The sequence below is a fragment of the Embiotoca jacksoni genome, unplaced genomic scaffold (assembly GCF_022577435.1).
Source record: "Embiotoca jacksoni isolate LCO1_2020_lvr unplaced genomic scaffold, fEmbJac1.0.p SCAF_9, whole genome shotgun sequence".
NCBI classification, from domain to species: domain Eukaryota; kingdom Metazoa; phylum Chordata; class Actinopteri; family Embiotocidae; genus Embiotoca; species Embiotoca jacksoni.
This window is the reverse complement of record NW_027185447.1, coordinates 6,618,006-6,639,065: the sequence shown is the minus strand read 5'-3', so window position 1 is coordinate 6,639,065 and position 21,060 is coordinate 6,618,006. Positions and strand designations below refer to the sequence as shown.

General features: G+C 38.8%; 3 protein-coding genes across 4 annotated transcripts; 1 reads left to right on the top strand and 2 right to left on the bottom strand.

Moving 5' to 3' along the window:
- Positions 1–321: 321 nt before the first annotated feature.
- Positions 322–3,292, bottom strand: taf10 (TAF10 RNA polymerase II, TATA box binding protein (TBP)-associated factor). Its single transcript, XM_069141364.1, has 5 exons — positions 2,917–3,292; positions 1,907–2,064; positions 1,663–1,727; positions 815–929; positions 322–630 (listed from the first exon to the last, which is right to left on the bottom strand). Exons 1-5 carry the CDS (start codon positions 3,047–3,049, stop codon positions 541–543), a joined length of 561 nt encoding a protein of 186 aa, XP_068997465.1. The 5' UTR covers positions 3,050–3,292; the 3' UTR covers positions 322–540.
- A 1,245-nt stretch (positions 3,293–4,537) lies between these two features.
- Positions 4,538–12,707, top strand: LOC138193301 (putative oxidoreductase YteT). 2 transcript variants are annotated; one of them, XM_069141269.1, is made up of 14 exons: positions 4,538–4,867; positions 5,160–5,268; positions 5,621–5,705; positions 5,793–5,866; positions 6,005–6,064; positions 6,254–6,361; positions 6,843–6,899; positions 7,350–7,480; positions 7,730–7,784; positions 9,324–9,416; positions 9,526–9,660; positions 9,852–9,953; positions 11,294–11,455; positions 11,769–12,707. In XM_069141269.1, exons 1-14 carry the CDS (start codon positions 4,854–4,856, stop codon positions 11,895–11,897), a joined length of 1,314 nt encoding a protein of 437 aa, XP_068997370.1. In that variant the 5' UTR covers positions 4,538–4,853; the 3' UTR covers positions 11,898–12,707. The 2 variants fall into 2 exon arrangements, with proteins under 2 accessions (XP_068997370.1, XP_068997371.1); XM_069141270.1 differs by having other exon boundaries at positions 5,117–5,268.
- LOC138192881 (outer dynein arm-docking complex subunit 1-like) lies at positions 11,970–18,717 on the bottom strand. The gene is made up of 14 exons (XM_069140564.1): positions 18,705–18,717; positions 17,219–17,318; positions 16,725–16,914; positions 16,521–16,643; positions 16,228–16,341; positions 15,862–15,929; positions 15,457–15,632; positions 15,012–15,137; positions 14,845–14,927; positions 14,568–14,736; positions 13,486–13,664; positions 13,129–13,223; positions 12,904–12,991; positions 11,970–11,981 (listed from the first exon to the last, which is right to left on the bottom strand). The coding sequence occupies exons 1-14, from the start codon at positions 18,715–18,717 to the stop codon at positions 11,970–11,972; spliced, it is 1,536 nt and encodes a 511-aa protein (XP_068996665.1).
- Positions 18,718–21,060: the final 2,343 nt, after the last annotated feature.

The window sequence follows — 21,060 nt, the reverse complement described above, 5'->3', positions numbered from 1 at the left end:
CAAGAGGCACTGTGTAGTCAGGGTCACTTTTCAGATGTGTTTAAGTTCTTAAAAGCTCTATCGAATAGTAGTAGTTTATATACCAAAGCCAGACTCTCAGTCTCTTGGAGAGGAAGTTTCCAAATGACAATAATACCAAACACACTGCAGTGTGTTTCAAAGAAGAAACAGGTGAAAACTATGACATGGTCATTTATGTCCTCTGACTTGAAGTCAATATAACACCGTTGGAGTATTTTAATGTGGAGGGTTGGGCAACAAAACCCCTCCAGCAAAGACCAGCTGAAATTTCTCAAAGTCTCACAAGGAACAAAGGTTTTTGTTAAAGATTTTATTTTCCCAATAAAACAAAATTTCACAACTTAACAAAATGCAAAGATAGCTCCACAAAAATGACAAATTGCAAAGTGACTACAAAGATTTGTCAAAGCTGTACTAAATCATGGTCAAAAAACATTTAGCAATAAGGGTGGTGACAGACTCTACTAGGGCAGCAGGAGGATATTCACTAGCAAAATCAAGCTTTGAACGAAGACAGTTCTATGTAAAGTAATAAGGTTTCTTGACATTCACGCCATATTCTGAGAGGGCAGGACTCAGGTCCTCCATAGTCAGAGTGTACTTCTTATCCTTTATATGGAAAAGAGAAAAACAGAAGGCCATTAATGATCAGGAACAAAACTATAAATCCTCTGTCAACACACACACACACACACACACACACACACACACACACACACACACACACACACACACACACACACACACACACCAATTTTTATGGAGGTATCAGATTTAACCTTAAGATACTCACCTTTGTCTTACTTCTTGAGCTTCCTGAGGCAGTGCCCTTCATTTTGCAGTACTGCAGCGCATCATTGGCAATGTCAGAGATAAACTTCTGAGAGGCAAGGGAGATCAGACGGATTCTACACAAGCGAAAAAGAAAATCATCACTGTGTTGTTCCCGTTTATTCACAGCCAACCTGTGGCTTTATCTGTCTTGGCTAAAAACTGGTAAGTCCCGTTAAGTTCCTCTGATCTTAAGTTCACTTTTCACTCACTTACACAATGAAAATAAAGGGTGTGCGAGGCTGATGTAAATTCAGGCAACAGCACTATTATTAAAACCATTTGTCAAAACTAATTCAGCACAGATTAGTTTCCCCAACTCTGTACAGGCATAAGGAAACATTCAAACAGGTTTTAAACTTCCCTATTTGATAAATGTTTTAGTTTGGGCTATAGGCATGTCGTCATGCTGTTATAGACCTGGGTTGTTACTTTTTAATGTGGCTTTAAATTCGTTTTTTTTCTTGCCGTGTATTCTTTTGTGACTGTGAAGTGTTTTGGGACAATGTTACACGGTGATATTACACTTAAAATAACATTTTATTGAACCCAATGCAAGGTATTGATCATACAGAGAAATGGATCACATTATCTTTTTTTAGACTAAGTTCACAAAATACTTATCATAATTTATTAATATTTTTTAATGGTTTACTAAGATTTACCAAAGGTTTTGGCCATGTAAAACTGATGGCTATGACTATCATCTGAAACTATAAACTTTTAACATCATTTTGATTTATCTCATTTTGTTTTGTGGGTGTCAAGCAGACAGTCTCCAACCTAGAATTGCAGGTAGAATATGCTTACATTCTTGGATCAGATGCTTCAAAACCAGCCCGGTTGAGGTAGTAGCCTGTCACTGCATCAGGAATCTGAAAAAGCAAACAAACAACAAAACTAACTTATTTCTACGTAAAGAACATCATGACTGTATGCCTGCCATTCAGTGACGATCCACCAAAAACATATATGCAGATGTTGTAAATTTCTGACCTCTCTCACGGCATAAATGCATTGTGCAGTGAAAGTGACTGAAAGAAATCAGACTTACTGTGGGAGTGTACTCTTCCAGCTGCATGAGGAAATCGGCCAGCGGCGTGGTGGAGACAGCCAGCTTTACGTCTCCATTGGTGATGCCACCAGGCATGTAGACACCGTTGGAGACAGACGTGTCTGCCGCTGGTGCGACCACGGCCGCTGAGGCTGAAGCTGTTAAACAGAATACTGAAATGAGTTTGTACTTAATAAAACAATACATATATATATACCATGAGTACATTGCACAAATAATAAAAGTATTTTTTTTACTTATGGGGAAATGAGTTTGACAGCAAAGGGCAAAGGTCAAACACTGTTTGCAAACGTGTTGTAAATAATTTTTAGGGCATAATATTGGGGTGCATAAAAAAATGCTTAAGGTGCAAAAACACAGTATATTGTGACAGAGACTCAAAAACAAATCTCCCACCTTCAGTAGAATCAGAAACTAGCTATCCTACATTAAACTGGGTTATAGGGCTGCATTCAATCATTTTCATTATTGATTAATCTTTAGATTATTTCGTAGAAAAATGACTTGGCTGTTTGCTCTTTAAAGTGACAGAAAATGGGGAAACCAAGTGTTTTCCCAAAGCCTAAAATGTCTCGTTTTGTCTTGACCAACAGTCCACAACCAAACGATGTTCATCTTATTGTCATGGAGGACTAAAAGAACCAGAAAATAGTCCCATTTAAGAAGGCTGGAATCAGTGAGATTGAGCATTTTGTTTCATTAAAAATTAAGTCATAACGATGATAATAATTATTATTAATCGGATATCCCTCGCTATTTTACCGAGCAACCTGATGTTGCCTTCGTGCAAGTCAGAGGAAATGTTCACGCTGCCTTCCGTGAGGAGCTTTTGAAGGTCAGTCTGTTGATTGTATGATTTGTCATGTTAAACTCGTTGGTTAATGTTCAACTTGAAAGATGTCGACCTCCGACATGACACGAACGCAGTAAACGACAAATGTCAAGCACAACAACATGGTCAAACTGTACCCAGAGTGACATAACGTTACCATGACTGGTGACCGAAGGGATGCTGCTGACGTTGGTTGTTGCATTTTCATTTGCGATGCAATTACTTGAAGTTGAAGAAGTCGTCGACGGAACTCCTGTTGTGACAGACTGGTTTACGTTGTCTATATTCATCTTAATGTTAGCTCACACGCTAGCTCGCACAGACAGAAGTCGAAATATGCCCAAAAACCTCGATTCGGTGCTCTGCAGCTCTAAGACCAGTCTACTACACAATTTGATGGTGTTATAAGGAAGTCGGTTTTTTTAACTCAGAGATTAATGAAATCAGAGAATCTAGCTGGCATCAGAATTGTTTGTAGCTAATCGTGCAGGAGAAAGCAAGCTCACGCTACAGTTAATCGCGTCATGTGACTGGAGCTGGCTCGGACCCGACGGAGGGAGCCGAAGTTTACCGAAGTTTACGAAGGGAGCCGAAGTTTACGAAGGTAGCCGACGTTTACCGAAGTTTACGAAGGTAGCCGAAGTTTACCAAAGGTAGCCGAAGTTTACCGAAGTTTACGAAGGTAGCCGAAGTTTACCGAAGTTTACGAAGGTAGCCGACGTTTACCGAAGTTTACGAAGGTAGCCGAAGTTTACCAAAGGTAGCCGAAGTTTACCGAAGTTTACGAAGGTACCCGAAGTGTACCGAAGGTAGCCGACGTTTACCGGAGGTAGCCGAAGTTTACCGAAGTTTACGAAGGTAGCCGAAGTTTACCAAAGGTAGCCGAAGTTTACCGAAGTTTACGAAGGTAGCCGACGTTTACCGAAGTTTACGAAGGTAGCCGAAGTTTACCGGAGGTAGCCGAAGTTTACCGAAGTTTACGAAGGTACCCGAAGTTTACCGAAGGTACCCGAAGTTTACCGGAGGTAGCCGAAGTTTACGAAGTTTACCGAAGTTTACGAAGTTTACCGAAGTTTACGAAGGTAGCCGAAATTTACCGAAGTTTACGAAGGTAGCCGAAGTTTACTGAAGTTTACCGAAGGTAGCCGAAGTTTACCGAAGTTTACCGAAGGTAGCCGAAGTTTACCGAAGTTTACGAAGGTAGCCGAAGTTTACCGAAGGTAGCCGAAGTTTACGAAGTTTACCGAAGTTTACCGAAGCTCCCGTGAAGTTGCATTGAATGTCGTTTGCACCTTGAACTATAAGCTTCCTAGATTTAGTTGTTAGCAGCTTGCGATGTACAAAACTAACACACAACAAAATAAGTCAGTTTGTTTAATATACGTGAACTATCTTAAACCACCAGCTTTCATCCGTACTACTATGATCGCATGGCTCAGAGTCACTCCAACTTCTCTCATATTACATCGATGTGTCCACAGTCCAAAGAGATTTAAATGTCCAAAATTATTCTTTAAAACAACAGACACGGATGCTTAATATATCCCGTTACCTGGGTAACTGAGTTTGTTTTAGGGTGTACTTTTCCAATCTTGTAACAATTTACAATATTTATAGTAGTTATAATATTTGTAGTTTACGTGAGCCCTGAACGCAGCAGCGTGATCACGTGCAGCCTGTAGGGGGCGTAGTCAGGAAATTGGGTCTTTTTAGTAATTTAATTTGTTGTACGAAGAAGTGAATCAGCTGTCGCTGTTCGCTTTTGGCTGTTCAGACCGTGGAGTTTGTTCTTTTTATTAGCTCAAAGTATATTAATGTGAGACAGTTATTAGGGGAACAAAAGAGGTTTAAACACATGGACATTAAATAGATCTTCACAAAAACTCACGGGAACGCTGTTTTGAAACACATTTGACCCCCGTTGTGAAGATACAGGACTTGTAACAGGAACATACAGCAGGTGGCGATAACGTTTCAATTCGTCATTAAAATGAAGAAGAAGAAGACAATTTGACAGGATTATGATGTCTTTGTAGTCGTGTCCAGACAAAATTGGACCGACGGGGAAGACAGACAGAAGGTTGTGACATCTGTATGGGGCAAAACAGGTACACCCAGCCGGGTCATGAACTCACGAATATCATTTACCAGAAAAATTGTTGAACAAATGTTAATAAGATACCCGCTTCTTTCATTTACTGTACCTGTTAGAGTCGTTCGTGTTAATTTTTTTTTGATTTAGTTCACTTTCAAATTATGTATAATCCAGAGAACTGTGTGTTGAGAGTCATTTGCCAGATTATAGGAAGTCTGGTGTCCCTGACAGGGACTACTATACCTTTGATTTATTCCTCCAGGCTTTGTGTCAGGTGTGTCTACACTCTCTGATCTGTGTCAAAGTTCCCAGGTTGGCAGAATGACTCCTCCCGTCCGCCTCATCGTGGTGGGAGCTGGTTGTCGAGGGGAGATCTACTCCCAGTTTGCATCCATTCATCCTGATCGCTTGAAGGTTAGGAGCTCTGCAGCCTGATAGTCTCAACATGGGGGGGGGGGGGGCAGTTCAATGGACAGTGGTTTATTTTTTGATAAAAACATAATCTGGCACCATAAAATCTCCCAGCCAATGATGTAGTCATTGACAAGATAGCCAAGACAAAACATGTAATGTAGTGACAATCCTCAATGTTTTCAGTAATAACATACTGTAGATTGCAAAAGTACATTGAAATAAATGATCAGTTCACCGCACTGATACTGATTTCATGAGCCGAATATTTTTCCACCATTGCACGGTTTGTATTGTCTAACAGAGCACTTGCTATTTCCATTTTATTTATGCATTTTTTTTTTTACCTTTTCAGGTTGTCGCTGTTGCTGATCCAAGAAAGTTTGCCCGCACCAAACTTCAACAACAACACAAGATCGTAGAGGAAAACGTATTTGAAGGTGAGCATCAACAGAAAAAAAACCTATATTGAATACTTTATGACCATAACACATAATCATTTAATCTTTTTTTTTTTTTCTACATAGACTGGCACAGTCTCATTGAAAGAGACAAGTTTGCAGATGCTGTGGCAATTTGCACTCCAGACCGCCTTCATAAGGTAAGCGTACGTCATATTCTGTATATGTATGATGTATTTTAGTTCTCTGTGTGCCCATTTCCTTATTGATCTAAGTTAGTTGGGAACTTTGTCTTTGGCTAATTGTTCTAGTAATCTAGTTTACTGTATGTTCCCCAGGAACCTGCTGTGGCCTTTGCAAAGAAGGGTTACAATGTTCTTCTGGAGAAACCTATGGCAGTAAGTGTTTTGAAAATACATATAAGGAATAACTTCAACTTTGATATGAATGTTTCTAGTGCCTACAGATTGATTTAACAGCTATTTGGTATTACGTCTAAGAAAAAAGTTGTATTATATTTTTAATCAGACTGCAGTATGATTCTAATCCTTCAATTGAAAACAATTGATGTGTTCATATGACTTTAGACAACTGCAGAAGACTGCTCAGCAATCGTGGAGGCTTGTACTCAGAGTGGTGTGATGCTGTCCGTGGGTCATGTTCTCCGGTACGATCCAGTCATCCACAAGATAAAGGTGATCAGTTTCTGTTACATTTCATTTATCCAAATATTGAACAGTTCTCTTCACCAGCCAACAGTCTCAGTTTGGGTTCAAAGATGTTAATGTCAGTGCCTTCAAATATTTTTTCCTCATTTAAATGAGCAACACACTCACCGAATCTGCAACAGTGAGATCAGTCAGCATATAGAGCTGTTTACATTTTTTGAGCTGAGTTTTGTTAAGTTAAAATTTCTTTTAAAGGAAAAGTATTTCTCTTTTGTGAATGAGCAAAATTGCAAAAAGCTGCACTCAATTAAAGAGTAGAGGTAACAAAGTGTGCAGTACTTGTTTTGTGAAAATCGGGTTTAAACCTGTAAATTAATTTTATTGAGGAAAGATAAATATGTTTTTGCATGTTTAAATCACCAAGAAGAAGAAGAAAATGTTCAAAATCCATTTCAGGATTTTGCCATGTTTTGGTTTCAGAAATTAAAATCAATTAATGTTTTTGTAGGCGCTCATAGACGCTGGAGTCATAGGAGATGTGATCCATATTCAGCACCTTGAGCCGGTAAGAACGCAAACACAGTAGGAATATTTGCAGTCCCTCATTTAACCCATTCATTCAACAGTAGCATGTTCTTGTATTTTGGATAAATCAAAGTACAATGGTCAGACCTACAGAAAAGATCTCCTTTTCATGTTCCATCACTGAAGACACGGCAGTTACACCACAGTAAACATGTATGTAGTCACCCATTGATAAGCCTTGTCGCATAGATTTGCATATTTATCAGAATCAGAATCAGAAATCAATAAATCCCTGTAACTTCTGTTAGTATTCTTGATTGCAGGACATAAGACCACAATATAATAAGATAATCATAACATGAAGAACCAGACATTTGAAGAACATTTACCCACAGTGATGTGATTTTGCCATGGCAACATTGGTTGAAAAGCATTAAACTAACACTGTTTATACAAAGTGTTTAAAAATAGCATCGACCTCTTGTTCCAGGTTGGGTTTTATCACTTTGCTCACTCATTCGTTCGAGGGAGCTGGAGGAATGAAGTGGAGAGCTCTTTTGCTCTTCTGGCTAAATCGTGCCATGACATTGACCTAATACATCACTGGGCTGGAGCACGCAGGTAAACCATCAGTCAGCAGTCAATGATCAACTCCAGGCTCATGTCATGTTCAGGAGATGAAATAAGTTCTGCAAAAAGTTACCGTTAACTATGTATTACTTTTTTGGATGCTTCAGTCCGGATAATGCTAACACAGATTATAGCCCCCACCCTGGCCTTGTTGGACCACAGACAGACAGGGACTTCTGTTGTGTATTCATTTTGTTTTTCTGAAGATCAATCATTAACATGTCAGCTTGTACTTGCCAGGTGTGTGAAAGTGTCATCATTTGGATCTGTCAGCCACTTCCAAAAAAAACACAAGGTATGTTTTCTGTTAAATCGTGACTCTTACAAAAGGAAATCAGAAGCCCCAACAGAGAGAGGCTGTTCTTGACTGTAGTTAGGGCCCGAGCACCGATGGTGCGAAAGGCCTATTGTTCTTCAAGGAATTATTATTCCGCGTTATTATTATTCTCCTTAAACAACTGCATTTTTTTGAGGTTTTATCATATTAAAAAAACTCATGAAAGTTGGTACACGCGTGTCTCCTGACGAAAATGTTTTTATTTTAGTGGAGTCGCGAGTGGGCGTGGCCAAATGGCTCGCTAGCACCCCCTAAACAGATGACTCGGTGGTTACATTTACCTACATGCACGAAATTTGGTGGACATGTGTATCACACCTAGATGTACAAAAAAGTTCCAACGCACCATTAAGTCAACTCAACAGGAAGTCCGGAATTTTGAATTTAGTTGACATTTTTGGCGATTCACACGTTGTATTTTAACGAACTCCTCCTACAGATTTGAAATTTATTCTGTGCACTCTTAACATGTTTGGAATTAAAAGTTATTAAAAGGATTTGTTTTCGTCGATTGGTGTGGCCGTGGTGTGACGGCCAAAAAGTGACACAAAAGTCATACTGTAGCATTTCATCCAAAAAGTGACCCAAAAATGACTTTTGGGTCACTTTTTGCTATAATATGACTTTTTTTTCATAATTTAGTCGACATGCTATAGTGTGATTTAAAAAAAAAAAAAAAAAGTCATGACAAAGGAGGGAGTCTCGAATCCATAAAGGGTGTGTCTAAATCTTTTTGGATTTCTGTCCAAACTACCACAAACTTTATCCCCCAAAATCCCATTAACACATTTTAATGCATTATAGTATGACTTTTTTTTCAGACAAAATACTATAGTATGACAGTGGTGCACTGGTTAAAGCAGTTGCCTCATAATGAGAAGTAACTGGGTTCAATCCCCACTTGAGGCATTTATATCAGTTCAGAAAAAGGTTATACTCCAAAAAGTGATAAAAAAAAAAAAAGTCATACTATGTTGTCCAAAATATTGAAATAAAAAAAGTCATACTATAGCATGTTGTCCAAAAAGTGACCCAAAAGTCATTTTTGTATATACTATATAGTATATAGTATAGCCAGGCCGATGCAGCTAAGTTTGATGTTTCGCCGTGACACAGGAAGTTGATGTTTAAGGTCCAACGATGCTCCAAACGTCACAAAACTTTGCACCAACTTTCATGTGTTTTTGTAGATGTTAAAGCTGCCAAAAAAAAGCCAATTTCTTTTTTTTAAGAAGAATAAGGAATGAGATTGAGAAAAAAAAAAGGGCCCACATATCACTGCTTGCAGTTTTAATTCATTCTGTAGTTCGAAGAGTGAATTTTCTTTTAACTGTTAATCTGCTTCATGAAAGAGTGTATAAAAAGACATACCCTCTTCAAACTGTGCTGTTTTTTTGCATAATCAATATGTATTATATCCATGTTAGTTGTCTGAGATAGGTTGACAGACGTCGTCATACTAAGAACATAAAATGTGACGTTGCTTGTTTCTGTCAGCCCACAGGTGCTGCAGATCGCTGCTTTGACTGTTCAGTAGAAAGAAACTGTCCATACTCAGCATGCAAAATCTACCTGGATAGAGTGAAACACGTAAACATTTCAACACATTATTTTCACTAATTATGCACTACACCATCTGTGAATATCATTCTTAACCTCCTAATCATATTTTTATATGTGCTGTCTGTATGTGTGTCAGGGCCACACCGGCTGGCCGGTATCAGTCATATGCCCCAACTCATTCCCAGACATTGAGTCAGTGACGGAGGCACTGAAGACTGGACCCTATGGCCGCTGTGTCTATGAGTGTGACAATGATGTCTGCAGTAACCAGGTTAGAAAACACTCCCATCACCCCACGCTGCTCCACAACGTCATCAAACTCTGTCCTGTTTGTTTTTTCTATTGATTGAGAGACTTTTATAAGAATAAATTACATAATGTGCATTTAAACAAACATGTAAAGTCCTTCTTTCACACTTCTGTGCTTTTGTCTCGTCTTGTTTATATGTTCTGTTTGAGCAGGTTGTTAACATGGAGTTTGAAGGAGGTCTGACTGCAGCTTTTTCCATGGTGGCGTTCACAGAGGAGATCTGCAAACGAAAAACAACCATCAATGGCAGCAAGGTAGGACTGGAAGGAATGTGGATGGAAGAAAAACAAAAGGGAAACATAGGAAAACATCAACTACGCATGCATCAAATGTTGGCCTACAGAGAGCAAAATTATAGTTAAACAAGTTTCTACATTGAAGACAAAACAGGGTCATAATGGAAAAAAAAAAAAAATCACATATCACAGTAGTGCCTACCATATACACTTTATAACCACTTTTATGTGGACACCAAAACATGTAATTCTTGAAAATTCCATTTTGAAATAATAGGCATTAATATGCAGCTATAACTTACAAGCCAACAGCAACTTTAGAGGGAAGACTGTACACAGGATTTTTAAATCTGGCTGCAAAGTTTCGTTTCCCATTCAGCTACAAGAATATCAGTGAGGTCAGACAGTAATTTCGAGCAGTAAGACTTCTGGACATCATTCCTTCCCCAAAACTGTTGCCACAAACTTGGATGCACTTCACTTTGTTGTTATTTTCCATCCCATAATGCACAAGGCATGAGAGCACATGGAGTGTCCACTTACTTTTGGCAATATTATTGCACCTTGAAATTAATATATTTTCAAACAAGCGGAGTGAGACTCCCTGAACAGGTGGGTCGAGGTCTGCTTCCAAACAAAGTCTGGTGCAGTTCGATTTGAAGTATGAATACAGCATGGACCAAAGACATCAAGAAAAACTATACTTAGGATTTATGTTGCCCATTAAAGTTCGGTACAGGCGTTTAAACCACTTGTCGGTGTGGACAACAGAGGAATTCCTGGTGCTGCGTTGACTCCTCAATACATTTTACAAGCTTTTTGCAGGTTTACAGCTGGTAAAAAATACCACCACATATACAAAAATCCCACAAGTCCATCTAGCCCATCACACAGCATCATTGTGGAAGTCTGTCACTAGTAGAGGTTGTGATATTCTCCCTATGCCTTTTGTTTACATCTTTTGGTTCACTGTAAGAGATTACAGTGCCAACGCAAAGCAAACCAGGACTAAGATGTGACAATGTGTCATTTTCTGCAAGTATAAACACACATTACATCATCAGCCATCTAATTGACATGCTATCAGTCGATTAAGTGGCATTTTAACACATTTTAACACCTGAAAGTTTTGAGGGAAAATCTTCAGTATGTGGATTTGATGACCAAATAGTTAACCCTGATTGTATTTGGGCCAAACACAGTAAACCTTCATGATGTATCCTGAAGAACTAGAAAGTAACAAATTCGAGCTTCGGCATCATGGTATGACCAAACAAAATCATACTGGGATGTTTGGATAAGATGCTCCTGAGATGGAGTATCAGCTGTCTGCCACCTAATGAACTGTGTCTTCACAGGGGGAGCTCTCATATGACGGCCATGAGATCCATGTGTTTGACTTCCTGACGCAGAGATCCACAAAGCACACAGCACGCTGTAACGCCCACAAGAGCTTTGGCATGAGTGGGCACGGTGGAGCAGACTACCACCTGATGGATGCCTTTATTTCTGCTGTGGCGGTGAGTAACTAACTAATACTGTTCACTAATTATTTCATCAATGTCTTGTTGTTGTTGAGATTTTATTGAAACAGCTCATGTGGTTATAACTGTATATAAACAGCTCTGATTTGAATGTTAACCTTTTTATAGACAGTTGAGTTACTTACACTTGTTTAGGATAAGGACAGATTATAGATCTTCACTGCATTTACGGTTTTGTACCAGTGCAGGAGGTACTGACACACTTTTTAAAAGATGTGCATATGTATCTACATGCTCTGGTGGTTGATTAATTGTGGGTGTGTTTGTCTTTGTGTTTCTGCGAGTGCAGAACAATGATCCATCCCTGATTCGATCGGGTCCCAAGGAGACGCTGCAGAGCCATTTGCTGGTGTTTGAAGCCGAACGGTCGCGACTGGAGAGCAGAGTGGTTTACTGTGCTGAGACTGACCACAACTAGAAGACTGCAAAGCATTTTCAGTATGTAAGGGGTCTGTCCTTCAAAAAAAAAAAAAAAACTCTCTGATGACGCCTAGACGATTAACTGTGGTATTAAACATAAATGAAAATAATGTGTAATCACACTTATTTTTTATTTCATATTGATCAGGGATTTTTTTAATAGTATCTGTGCTTGTGTGTGTGTGACTGAAAGTGATTGAATGTACTGTGATTTGTGATTGATTAGTTGTACAGCTGTCATGTTATTATCATTGTTTAAACAAGAGATGATCTTGTGACTGTTCATGCCAGTTGATCTGTCACTGAACAGCTTCTTATAATACTCAGGGCATAAATGTAATCACCCACTAATGAGCTACTGTATGGAGACATTACTGATTCCACTTTATTTAGGAGAGGACGTAATTTCACTGAAATGAACTGAAATTAAATGAGAATTAATTCACACAAACATTGAATTGGCAATAATGTGCTATTAGCGCTCACACTTGTAATAATTTCCTGTGAAACTAATACTTTGTACACTGACACTGAACTGCATATGTTTATATGATTATATATCTAAACACAGCTCAGCATAGACTTGTTTCCAGTTTTTTTTTAGTTGCTCCCTGATGTGTGCAGTAGATCACAGCAGCTCCACAGAGCAGCACCGACTGTCAACATCAGCTCAGTGTGTCTGCTTGTTCCTCCCAATCTGAGAATTATAAAAAAAAAAAAAAAAAAAAAAAAAATCTCTTTTAGTCGAGCCTTTCAGCGCATTTAATGAATTCAATAAAATCAACCATTGGAATATGACTAAAAAGCATTTCTTCTACTATGTATTTTTTTCTGAGAGAAAGAGTGGTTACATCTCATAAAAATGTAATAATTACAGTTGGGCTACCAGAGATTCATAACCTTTGTATTACAAACACAACTCTTTCATCATTTTTAACTGAGAGGGTGATAACAAATTCATATTATGTATTTTAGTTTGTTTAATTTTGAAGAGTCATACTCACCCTCTTATTGACCATCGTCAATAGATCCTCTCTACTCATTGGCTCCTTTGCCTCCAGCACCACTGAGTCCACTGGTTTCGGGTCATGACTGAGGTATTACATACGTTGTACATTTTTAAAATCAGAGCAGAGAGAGTAGGATGATTACTGACTATGAGACAGTCTCCTACAGTCTGATTGCGCCTTTGATCTCTGAGTATTATGAGTGATATAAAAAGCACTTACCAAGCTGCAGTTTTTGCTGCAGCAGTGGTCGCTTGGACTGCTTGGGAGGTTAAACCCAGGAGCTGGACTGCAACAGCACTCAGAATGTCAGTGTCCTGGAGATGATGAAGTACATTAATATGTGGTAGAAATGGGCATTTCCATAGCCTCGTATGTTCTGTTATATATTTATTCCTTTTTTTTTTTTTTTTCAAGAATTAGTTAGTGGCCTTCAATCAAAATCAGAAATCTTCACTGGTGTCCATGTGTGGTGGTGATCTTAAAAGATAGAGGCAGCGATCAAGGTGGAGAACATGAGGCAGTAGCTGGCTCTCGATACACAGACACCAGAATTGACATAATGTGGTGTCAACGTACCCACTGGCTGAGCTTCTTTGGGAAGTTCTGGTAGGAGTGCAGAGTAAAAAGCTCACTGACTCTGCCCTCCACCATTCTCAGCTGCTCTGTGATCTCTTCATACTGGACTCCATCAGCGGAGCCCAAGTCGTCATATATCACCGAGCTGTCATAACTAATCCGAAACAATGATTTAATACCTAGTAAAAGGGAGACACATAAAGAAAATTAACAATATTTCAACAAGAATGATATTCAGTCAGAGACAATTAGTCATCACCATTTTCAGCAAATGGATATACATGTATGGTTACATTTGGTGAAAGAGGCTCTGCTGTTTGAGGAAGCTTTCAAACAATTTAAACACCAAGTTCATCCCCCTTAATGAACACAAACATGAACATTAAATCTGAGTTGAATCAATCAATACCACAGGAGGTGGTTGGGGTGGTGGAAGGAGCTGTGGCAGCGAGCAGTGTTGTCATGAGTGTGATTGGCAGGTTGTACACCATCCACCTAAATGAATATGATTGGATGTTACTAGCTGCACAACTATGAATGAGCCAAACACTGTAAAGCGGCATGTTTTACAAGAATCTGCAACGATTTACAGCTGCTGCCAATTGACCAATACAACCACAACTTCAGTGGTGCATCTGAACTAACACTCCACTTTATTTATGACATTTCTTTTATCTCCAAGTGAAAATTACAGACAAGCTTCACTGCCTGTAGTGTAATAAGATATTTTATATTCTTGTCTGTACTTATTTATCTACACGACAGCTGATGACAGGCCTGAGAGGTCCTTTAGTTTTGTTTGTCAATTCTGCTATTAAAACTACAGCTTCTACCAAGTAGTAGTTTAATATTAATTAATACAAACATTTACAACCAGCTTTTGCTTCTTTTGTATAATTCTATGGGTTTGTTTGACCCTTCTAATTTGATTTATCAGTAAAGTTTGTCGACCTTGTCTGTTTTTACTTGTTGACTTGCCTCCGCACTGACCGGCTACAACATAACATCCTGCATACATTCAATCTCGACAGCAACATTATTTCAGTATGGCCTGTATCTTTAAGTCATTTACTTTGCTATACCTTTGTTGAGCTGATCCAAGAGTTTTTCAATGAACTCAATATGCAGTTTATAAACTGCCAGCTGTTGCTCAGAAGCTTCCTGCTTGATGGAAACTGTCTGCCAAAGAGCCTGATGCTGCTCCTGCTGCTTCTGCTCCTCAGCTGCAAACACCTTCTTTTCCCCGTGAAGCTTTCAGTCCAACACATAATGGAAAGACATACAACCACAGGGACACTTTATTTCCTTATATCTACCTCCCAACACTCTAACACAGACACAAACACAGACAACACAAACCTGAGCGACCTCCCTTCGAATGGTCTCTACTTCCTTCTGCTGACAGTTGATGAAGTTCCGTAAAACGTAGTTCTGCTCCTCCACTGATGGAAATATGAACAATATATTTTGATTCCTAAAAAAATGCAAACCTTCATTTGACTCAGTAAGATTTACAGGAAACTTACCCTGTATGAAGTCGCTCACCAGTGTGTCCAGGTCAATTTTCTCTGTCTCTCTAAGGATTTTTGTGATAGCAGCCTCAAAATCTTCCACTCCCCATTCCTGCGGCTCTCGTCGCTTGATGTTTTCCGCTATGGGGACAAATTTGAAAGTGAAGTGAAACCCATATACTACAAGGTCCTTACTTTACTCACCATATCCCATAGGTGAATCTTATACCAGCCATATACATGTACTTTTATTTTTGGGAAATTAGTTTTGTGTGCTTATCCAGTTTATTTCATACTGGCTTACTAAATACATTTAATCCAATTTAAAATCACTTGCCTATTTAAAATTAGAGAGAAAAGATAGTTGAGTGATTTGGTGTGTATTTGTTCTAGTTTAAGGATTTTAAATCATGTGAAAGAGCAAAACGTTTTCTGGTCAAATCATGACATTTGTTGTTACTTTTTCTGTAGTTGATGTCCAGGTTGAGGAATGGACTATGCTTTATGTCAAGAAAAGCATGTACATTGCTGTAATAGGAGAGTTCTCGTTCCAGGTTAATGCAGTCTCTGGTGTGCTGAGCCACATTCCTAGCATTCTGGTCTCTCAGCATCTTCAGTTTTTCCTGATTCTTGACACTAGATGGAGCCATAAACAGTCAGTTATACATCGTGGATTTACTTCATGAATCTAAACTGTTCTCTGTGGAAAATCTCTAGAAAAAGGAAGCAGGCACATCCATACATGCAAATTTAGTCTAATGTGTCTCTTGTTTTTTATGAAGGAACTTAAAGTTGCCCTCCATGAGATATCAGGACATTTAGGGAAGGTTGACAATCTGATTTAGACTGCTTCAGAATGGTTTACCTGGCATTGAAATCTTCATCGCATTTAGCCATCGTTTTAGAAATAGTCTTGCGAACTGCAAGCAGCTCCTGGATGAAATAAAACAGAGTTAATGGCCTACGGTCTCAAAATATTACCAGTTTAAGACCCCTTGTGGCTATACCACATCAAAACACCTCTGCTATCAACAGCCGGCTCTGACACTGTTCCCAAAACTCCCCAGCTTCGAGGAGAGTGTTAAATCCACTGTTGAAAACTAATACAGCTCATACTTTCTGTGATTTAGAGTCAGAGGAATGGACGAATCATTATGGCTCTTCTTCATTGGTGGGATGTAGCAGCAGCAAAATGCACATTTAAAAACTGAGTGTTGTTGAGTGAACCCACCATTTCCAGCAGAGCTTTAACACGCTGGAAGTCGTTCTTCTCCAACTGCAATATCTTCAGCTTCTCCCTCAACTCTCTCATCCTCACCATTCGCTTGTTCAAGCATTTGTAACCCTGGAATAGAAACTTTCGGGTTTACAAGTACCAGGTGTCAAGGTGGAGTGAAAACAACTGAACAGAAACAAAACAGAAGCAGTAAGTATGAGGGACAGCTCACAAAACTTTTATTTTAATCAAGAAATAATAAATAAAGTGGAATTTATGTTAGAGTAGATTCTGGATGGAACACTAACCCAGCCGAGTTTGTTTTCTACTCTTGTGATTTTTAGTAAGTTGGTGTTGTCAAATTTCCGGCTCTCCTGTGTGGTTCCCCCAACAGCCCTCTTTCCTGCCAGCATCCTCTCCCACTTCAGAATCTGAAAAACAAAGTCAACAAGTGGGATCAGTTGTACAAACAAAATCAAGAGGACTTCATTGTGACGGAAAACACACTTCACCTGATCTTTTAAAACAGCCACTTTGGCTTTTTCAGCCTCCTGCTCCGTATCCAGTCTGTCTCCACAGGCCAACATGGCGGTGAGGTCCTGAGCAACCGTGGCATCAGTCCTGCGCTTAGAGCAACTCTGGGATACTCTCAGACTACGTAAAAGCTCTTCACGGTCATCTTGTAGCCTCTGGATCTCTCGTCTGATGACACACAAACATATGTACACGCAGCGTTTGCTCAAATGGCCTTAGTTCAGATTAACTGTTTGTTTTCTCAATGGTTACAAATAATAATACAAATAACAATTCAAGATGACAGTACACATTTAATGTCAGGTTCATGAACACATGTTAGTCTCTGTCACTGGCATGTTTTGTCGTGATTATTTAACTAAATGAATTTAATCTGTTCATTTCACTTTAAAGGGATTTTGCATGGACTCAAGCGATCATGAAAAATGTCTCTGAAGCTGCCACAGAAAGGTAAAGAAAATGGACCGCTTACTTGTCTCTGTCAATGAGGACTTTGGTTTTCTCCTTGTATGTCCGACTGATTTCCTCTGATTTGCGACACTGTCGCTGCAGTTTGATCAGGTCTGCATCAGCTGTAGGATAAACAGCTGATTACATAACTACTGATTAAAATAAATGGTGAATTTGATTTGATGAATTTCCTCCAATTGGTGTTGTGTAAGAGATGTGGAGCAAATCAGACTGGATATTATTTTATATTACGTACAACTAACTACATTTGGTAAATCAACCACGTCTTTACCAAACGAATAATTGTTTTTCTTTATTAATCCATCGATGCACTGTTTTCTCTGTTTAGTCTGTAAAATGTCAGAAAACTGATGGTGATTAATAATCGACTAATCATTGCAACTTCAACACAAAATGCTGCCAACTATGGTTTTGATTAAAAAAAATAATAATTGGGAATTAAAGGCAGGAAAATGTAAAAAGTGATGTTCATGATATAAACACAGTTACTGATCTGAAAACGGTTCATGTTGGACTGTAATTATCACAATATTTGATTAAAAATGATAATAATCACCAAACATTGGTCGTGATAACTCACAATAATCGATCAGCAGATTACTTCTGACGGAAAATGATCGCTGGTTCATGGTGAACTTCAGCCTGTCTTCTTATCTTGACACTGAAAATTAAAATTAAAATTAATATTAATATTAATGCATCAACGTTATCAGATTATTAACAACTGAACTGAAGCCTGTAATTAGTTTAGCTGGGCTAAATTGTAACTACCGTTAGCCTGGCGTTGGTTGTTAACTCGCTGGTAAGAAGCTTAACTTAATGTTAAATATTAAGTGTTAAACTTTTAATAATTAAAAACTCTAAAGATGCAACAGACACTTTATTTTAGGTAAAGCTGTCGTTAGCTGTTAGCCATTAGCCAACCTCGGTAGCGGAGCTGGCTAACTAAGATCATGAATTGAATTTAGCAAACGTTACCAATAGTGAAGAAGATAAGTTAAAACAAACTATAAAGGCAGAAGGAGGCCGAAATGAATAAATCACGCTTATTTACTGTCTATATTGGGTTAGTTAGTTGGCTAAATCGTAATGTTTTGTTTTTTGTTTTTTTTTAATTCAAAGCTAGCTAGCGATGTCAGTTAATCTGCTGTTACAGAGACGGTATCAGTTAGTTACGTCATCAGACACGTGGACAAATTAATTATAATATAGTAAATTTAATAACGAATAAACACATCAAAATATGACACCAGTTCAGCAGATATTAGCAGAGCGCTCACAGTAATATGACCTTTATAGTATATCAACAAGGAGCAACTCATCAGGTCGTTTTGCTTAAGACAATATCACTTTTATTGTTTAAATGAAATAAAAAAAATTATAAAAATAGCTAATTATGACTGAAGATGTCAAAACTAAACTTTATAATATAAATTGATGTTGAACAGGTAATCACTGTGCACGCTCCTCAACGCAGTAGGACTCACATTGCATCACCATCATGGTAAAATAGCACTTAAATGATATCTGTAAATCACATTCTCTTATGGAGGGAGGTGTCCTTAATTACCCTGTGAGCAGGAGTCAACAACAGCACACCACTGGACCTTGCAACACATCCAGGATGACTAATTCTGGAGCATGTCCCATATAGTCCATACACTCCCACAGGGATCATGTGCTGATGATTGGACGTTCACAGTTATAAGACTACTGTGGCAAGAAGGGTGTGTAGAGAAAACTGTACAAATGACGAAATGATTGAATCACAGAAAAACTTTGACCTGGTGCCAGAATAGGATTACAGCAGTGGTGTGAACAGACACTCCTTTGAGAAAAAGCTGCATTTTCCATTTGATGTAATCTGCTCAGTAATTCTTTGAGCAGTTTCAGAACAAACCACAAGAATACAGTGTAGTTTTTGATATACTGAAGTCTGTATTGTTAATATTAACCTTATTATCTTTTTCAGAGTTTTACATGGGGAAGTTCCTTTATGGAGATGTTTGGTCCTCACAAGAACAGGTTGGACACACACACACACACACACACACACACACACACACACACACACACACACACACATACAAAATGCCACATATACTGGCAACATGCTCTAGAAGACAAGTTTGCCAACTGAGTCAGCAGCTGTATTTTTGAATGACTCAACCAGTCCACCACAGAGCCCTTTCGTTTCTAAGAGCCCTTCCCTCAACCCTCCCTCAGTATGCACCAGCCTTTACCTCACTACAGCATCACTTCCTCCCACTTTACCAGGTTAGGCCTGCATACACACAGTGGCAATGTGGAAGTGTTTTCCAAGGAGGTTAATTAACCCTGTGATCAATGTTTTTATTCAGATTTTTCTCGCTGTCTTTTGCTCCCCTTTTATTGCTTTAAACTATACTTATTCCAATACTGATATACATTGATGGCATGTTGTGACGGGTGAGGTGGGGAATTATCTGCAGAGCTAATAATCCCATGATCCCCCCCAAGTCATTTGTTGCATGAATCAGTCCGGTTGCCAGGAAGAGACTCCTACGTCTGCTTTGTCTTTTCTTGAACGCTACCTGCTTTTTCGTGCAGTGAGTTCTGCTGGAGGGCTGCTGTGGCGTCACACAGTGCTTTTCTCCTTTACAAGACAGGCATCCGTGAACAAGGAAGTGGAGGAGGAAAGCAAAGAGGGGAGCAATAAACTGTCAAACATGGTGCAGTCTGGCTCGGCCTGTGACTCAACAGGAAATGATGGAACGATAGTAAGTAAGGTGAGGGAAGGAAAGGGAGGAGGGTTGGAGTGGGAGGAGAGATAGTGAGGAAAAAAGGGAGCCTGACTTGGTCATGCCTCAGGACTCTGAGACAGATGTAAAGAGATCCTGGCATGCTTTTCTGAGGAAATCTGTGGGTAGTGGACCCAAGAGGCCTCATCATTTCTCCCCACACTACTCAGCATAATAGAGTCATGACGTGTGCACAGTGTACATAATCAGCAGTGAAACAACAATATTACCACACTTGAGTAATTTCCGTCCCCCCCCCCCTCCCCCCCAAACAGTGGTGGAAGACATATTTAGATTATTTACAATAAAGAAAAAATACCTCATTACAAGTAAAAACCCTGCATGAAGAATCCTACTTAGATAAACACATAAGTACAAGCAGCAAAATAAAGTATTAAAGTGAAAGTACTGGTTTGCTCCCTCTTATTAAATATGACATCATTAGATTATTGACACTGAAGCATCAGTGTGTCAGCAGCATGTTACTGTTGCAGCTGCTGCAGGTGGAGCTCCTTTGAACAAATTATTTACCCAGTTTTGTACCCAACGACAGCAGATAAATCTGAGGGGTTGTCAGACGATTACCGGGAGAGGAAAGAAGACTAAAACCAAGTTCTGATACACAAATCTGTTTTCAGATTTTTTAACTTTTTCTATAATCTCTGATTTTTGGTGATATATTGGATCATTTGAACATTTATTGAGATGAAGCCATTTGAGATGTTTTTAGAGGAAAAATCTCTCTTTGGTGGAGCTGTTAATAACTCATAGACATCTAAAATGTAATACAGACTTCAAATTGTTTTTTGTAAGAGGCCAAAAAGGTTGGAAACTACTGATTTAATCTTTAACTATGTGTTATATTTTAAAGTAGTTAAAGGAAAATCAATTCTTTCTGTCAAATACATGTAGTTGGATCGAAATACAATATTTCTATCTTAATTGAAGTGAAGTGGCAGTATTAATGAGCCCTTACAGAAAAAAACACATGAATTTTACTCGCAAAAACTCACACGTAATCACATGACCACGTGATTGTTAACATGTGAAACATTTATTAAGC

Bases quoted from the DNA above. Each gene is read 5' to 3' on its own strand.
- taf10 (XM_069141364.1), bottom strand. From the start codon at position 3,049: ATGAATATAGACAACGTAAACCAGTCTGTCACAACAGGAGTTCCGTCG. The intron at 930-1,662 runs GTAAGCATATTC...TCGCTTGTGTAG, and splicing joins GAAGCATCTGATCCAAGAAT to AATCCGTCTGATCTCCCTTG. The intron at 631-814 runs GTGAGTATCTTA...TTCCATATAAAG, and splicing joins GCTCAAGAAGTAAGACAAAG to GATAAGAAGTACACTCTGAC.
- LOC138193301 (XM_069141269.1), top strand. The intron at 6,900-7,349 runs GTAAGAACGCAA...CTCTTGTTCCAG, and splicing joins ATATTCAGCACCTTGAGCCG to GTTGGGTTTTATCACTTTGC. The intron at 9,417-9,525 runs GTAAACATTTCA...TATGTGTGTCAG, and splicing joins ACCTGGATAGAGTGAAACAC to GGCCACACCGGCTGGCCGGT.
- LOC138192881 (XM_069140564.1), bottom strand. The intron at 16,342-16,520 runs GTTAGTGTTCCA...TTTCTATTCCAG, and splicing joins TAGAAAACAAACTCGGCTGG to GGTTACAAATGCTTGAACAA. The intron at 15,930-16,227 runs GTGGGTTCACTC...TATTTCATCCAG, and splicing joins TTAAAGCTCTGCTGGAAATG to GAGCTGCTTGCAGTTCGCAA.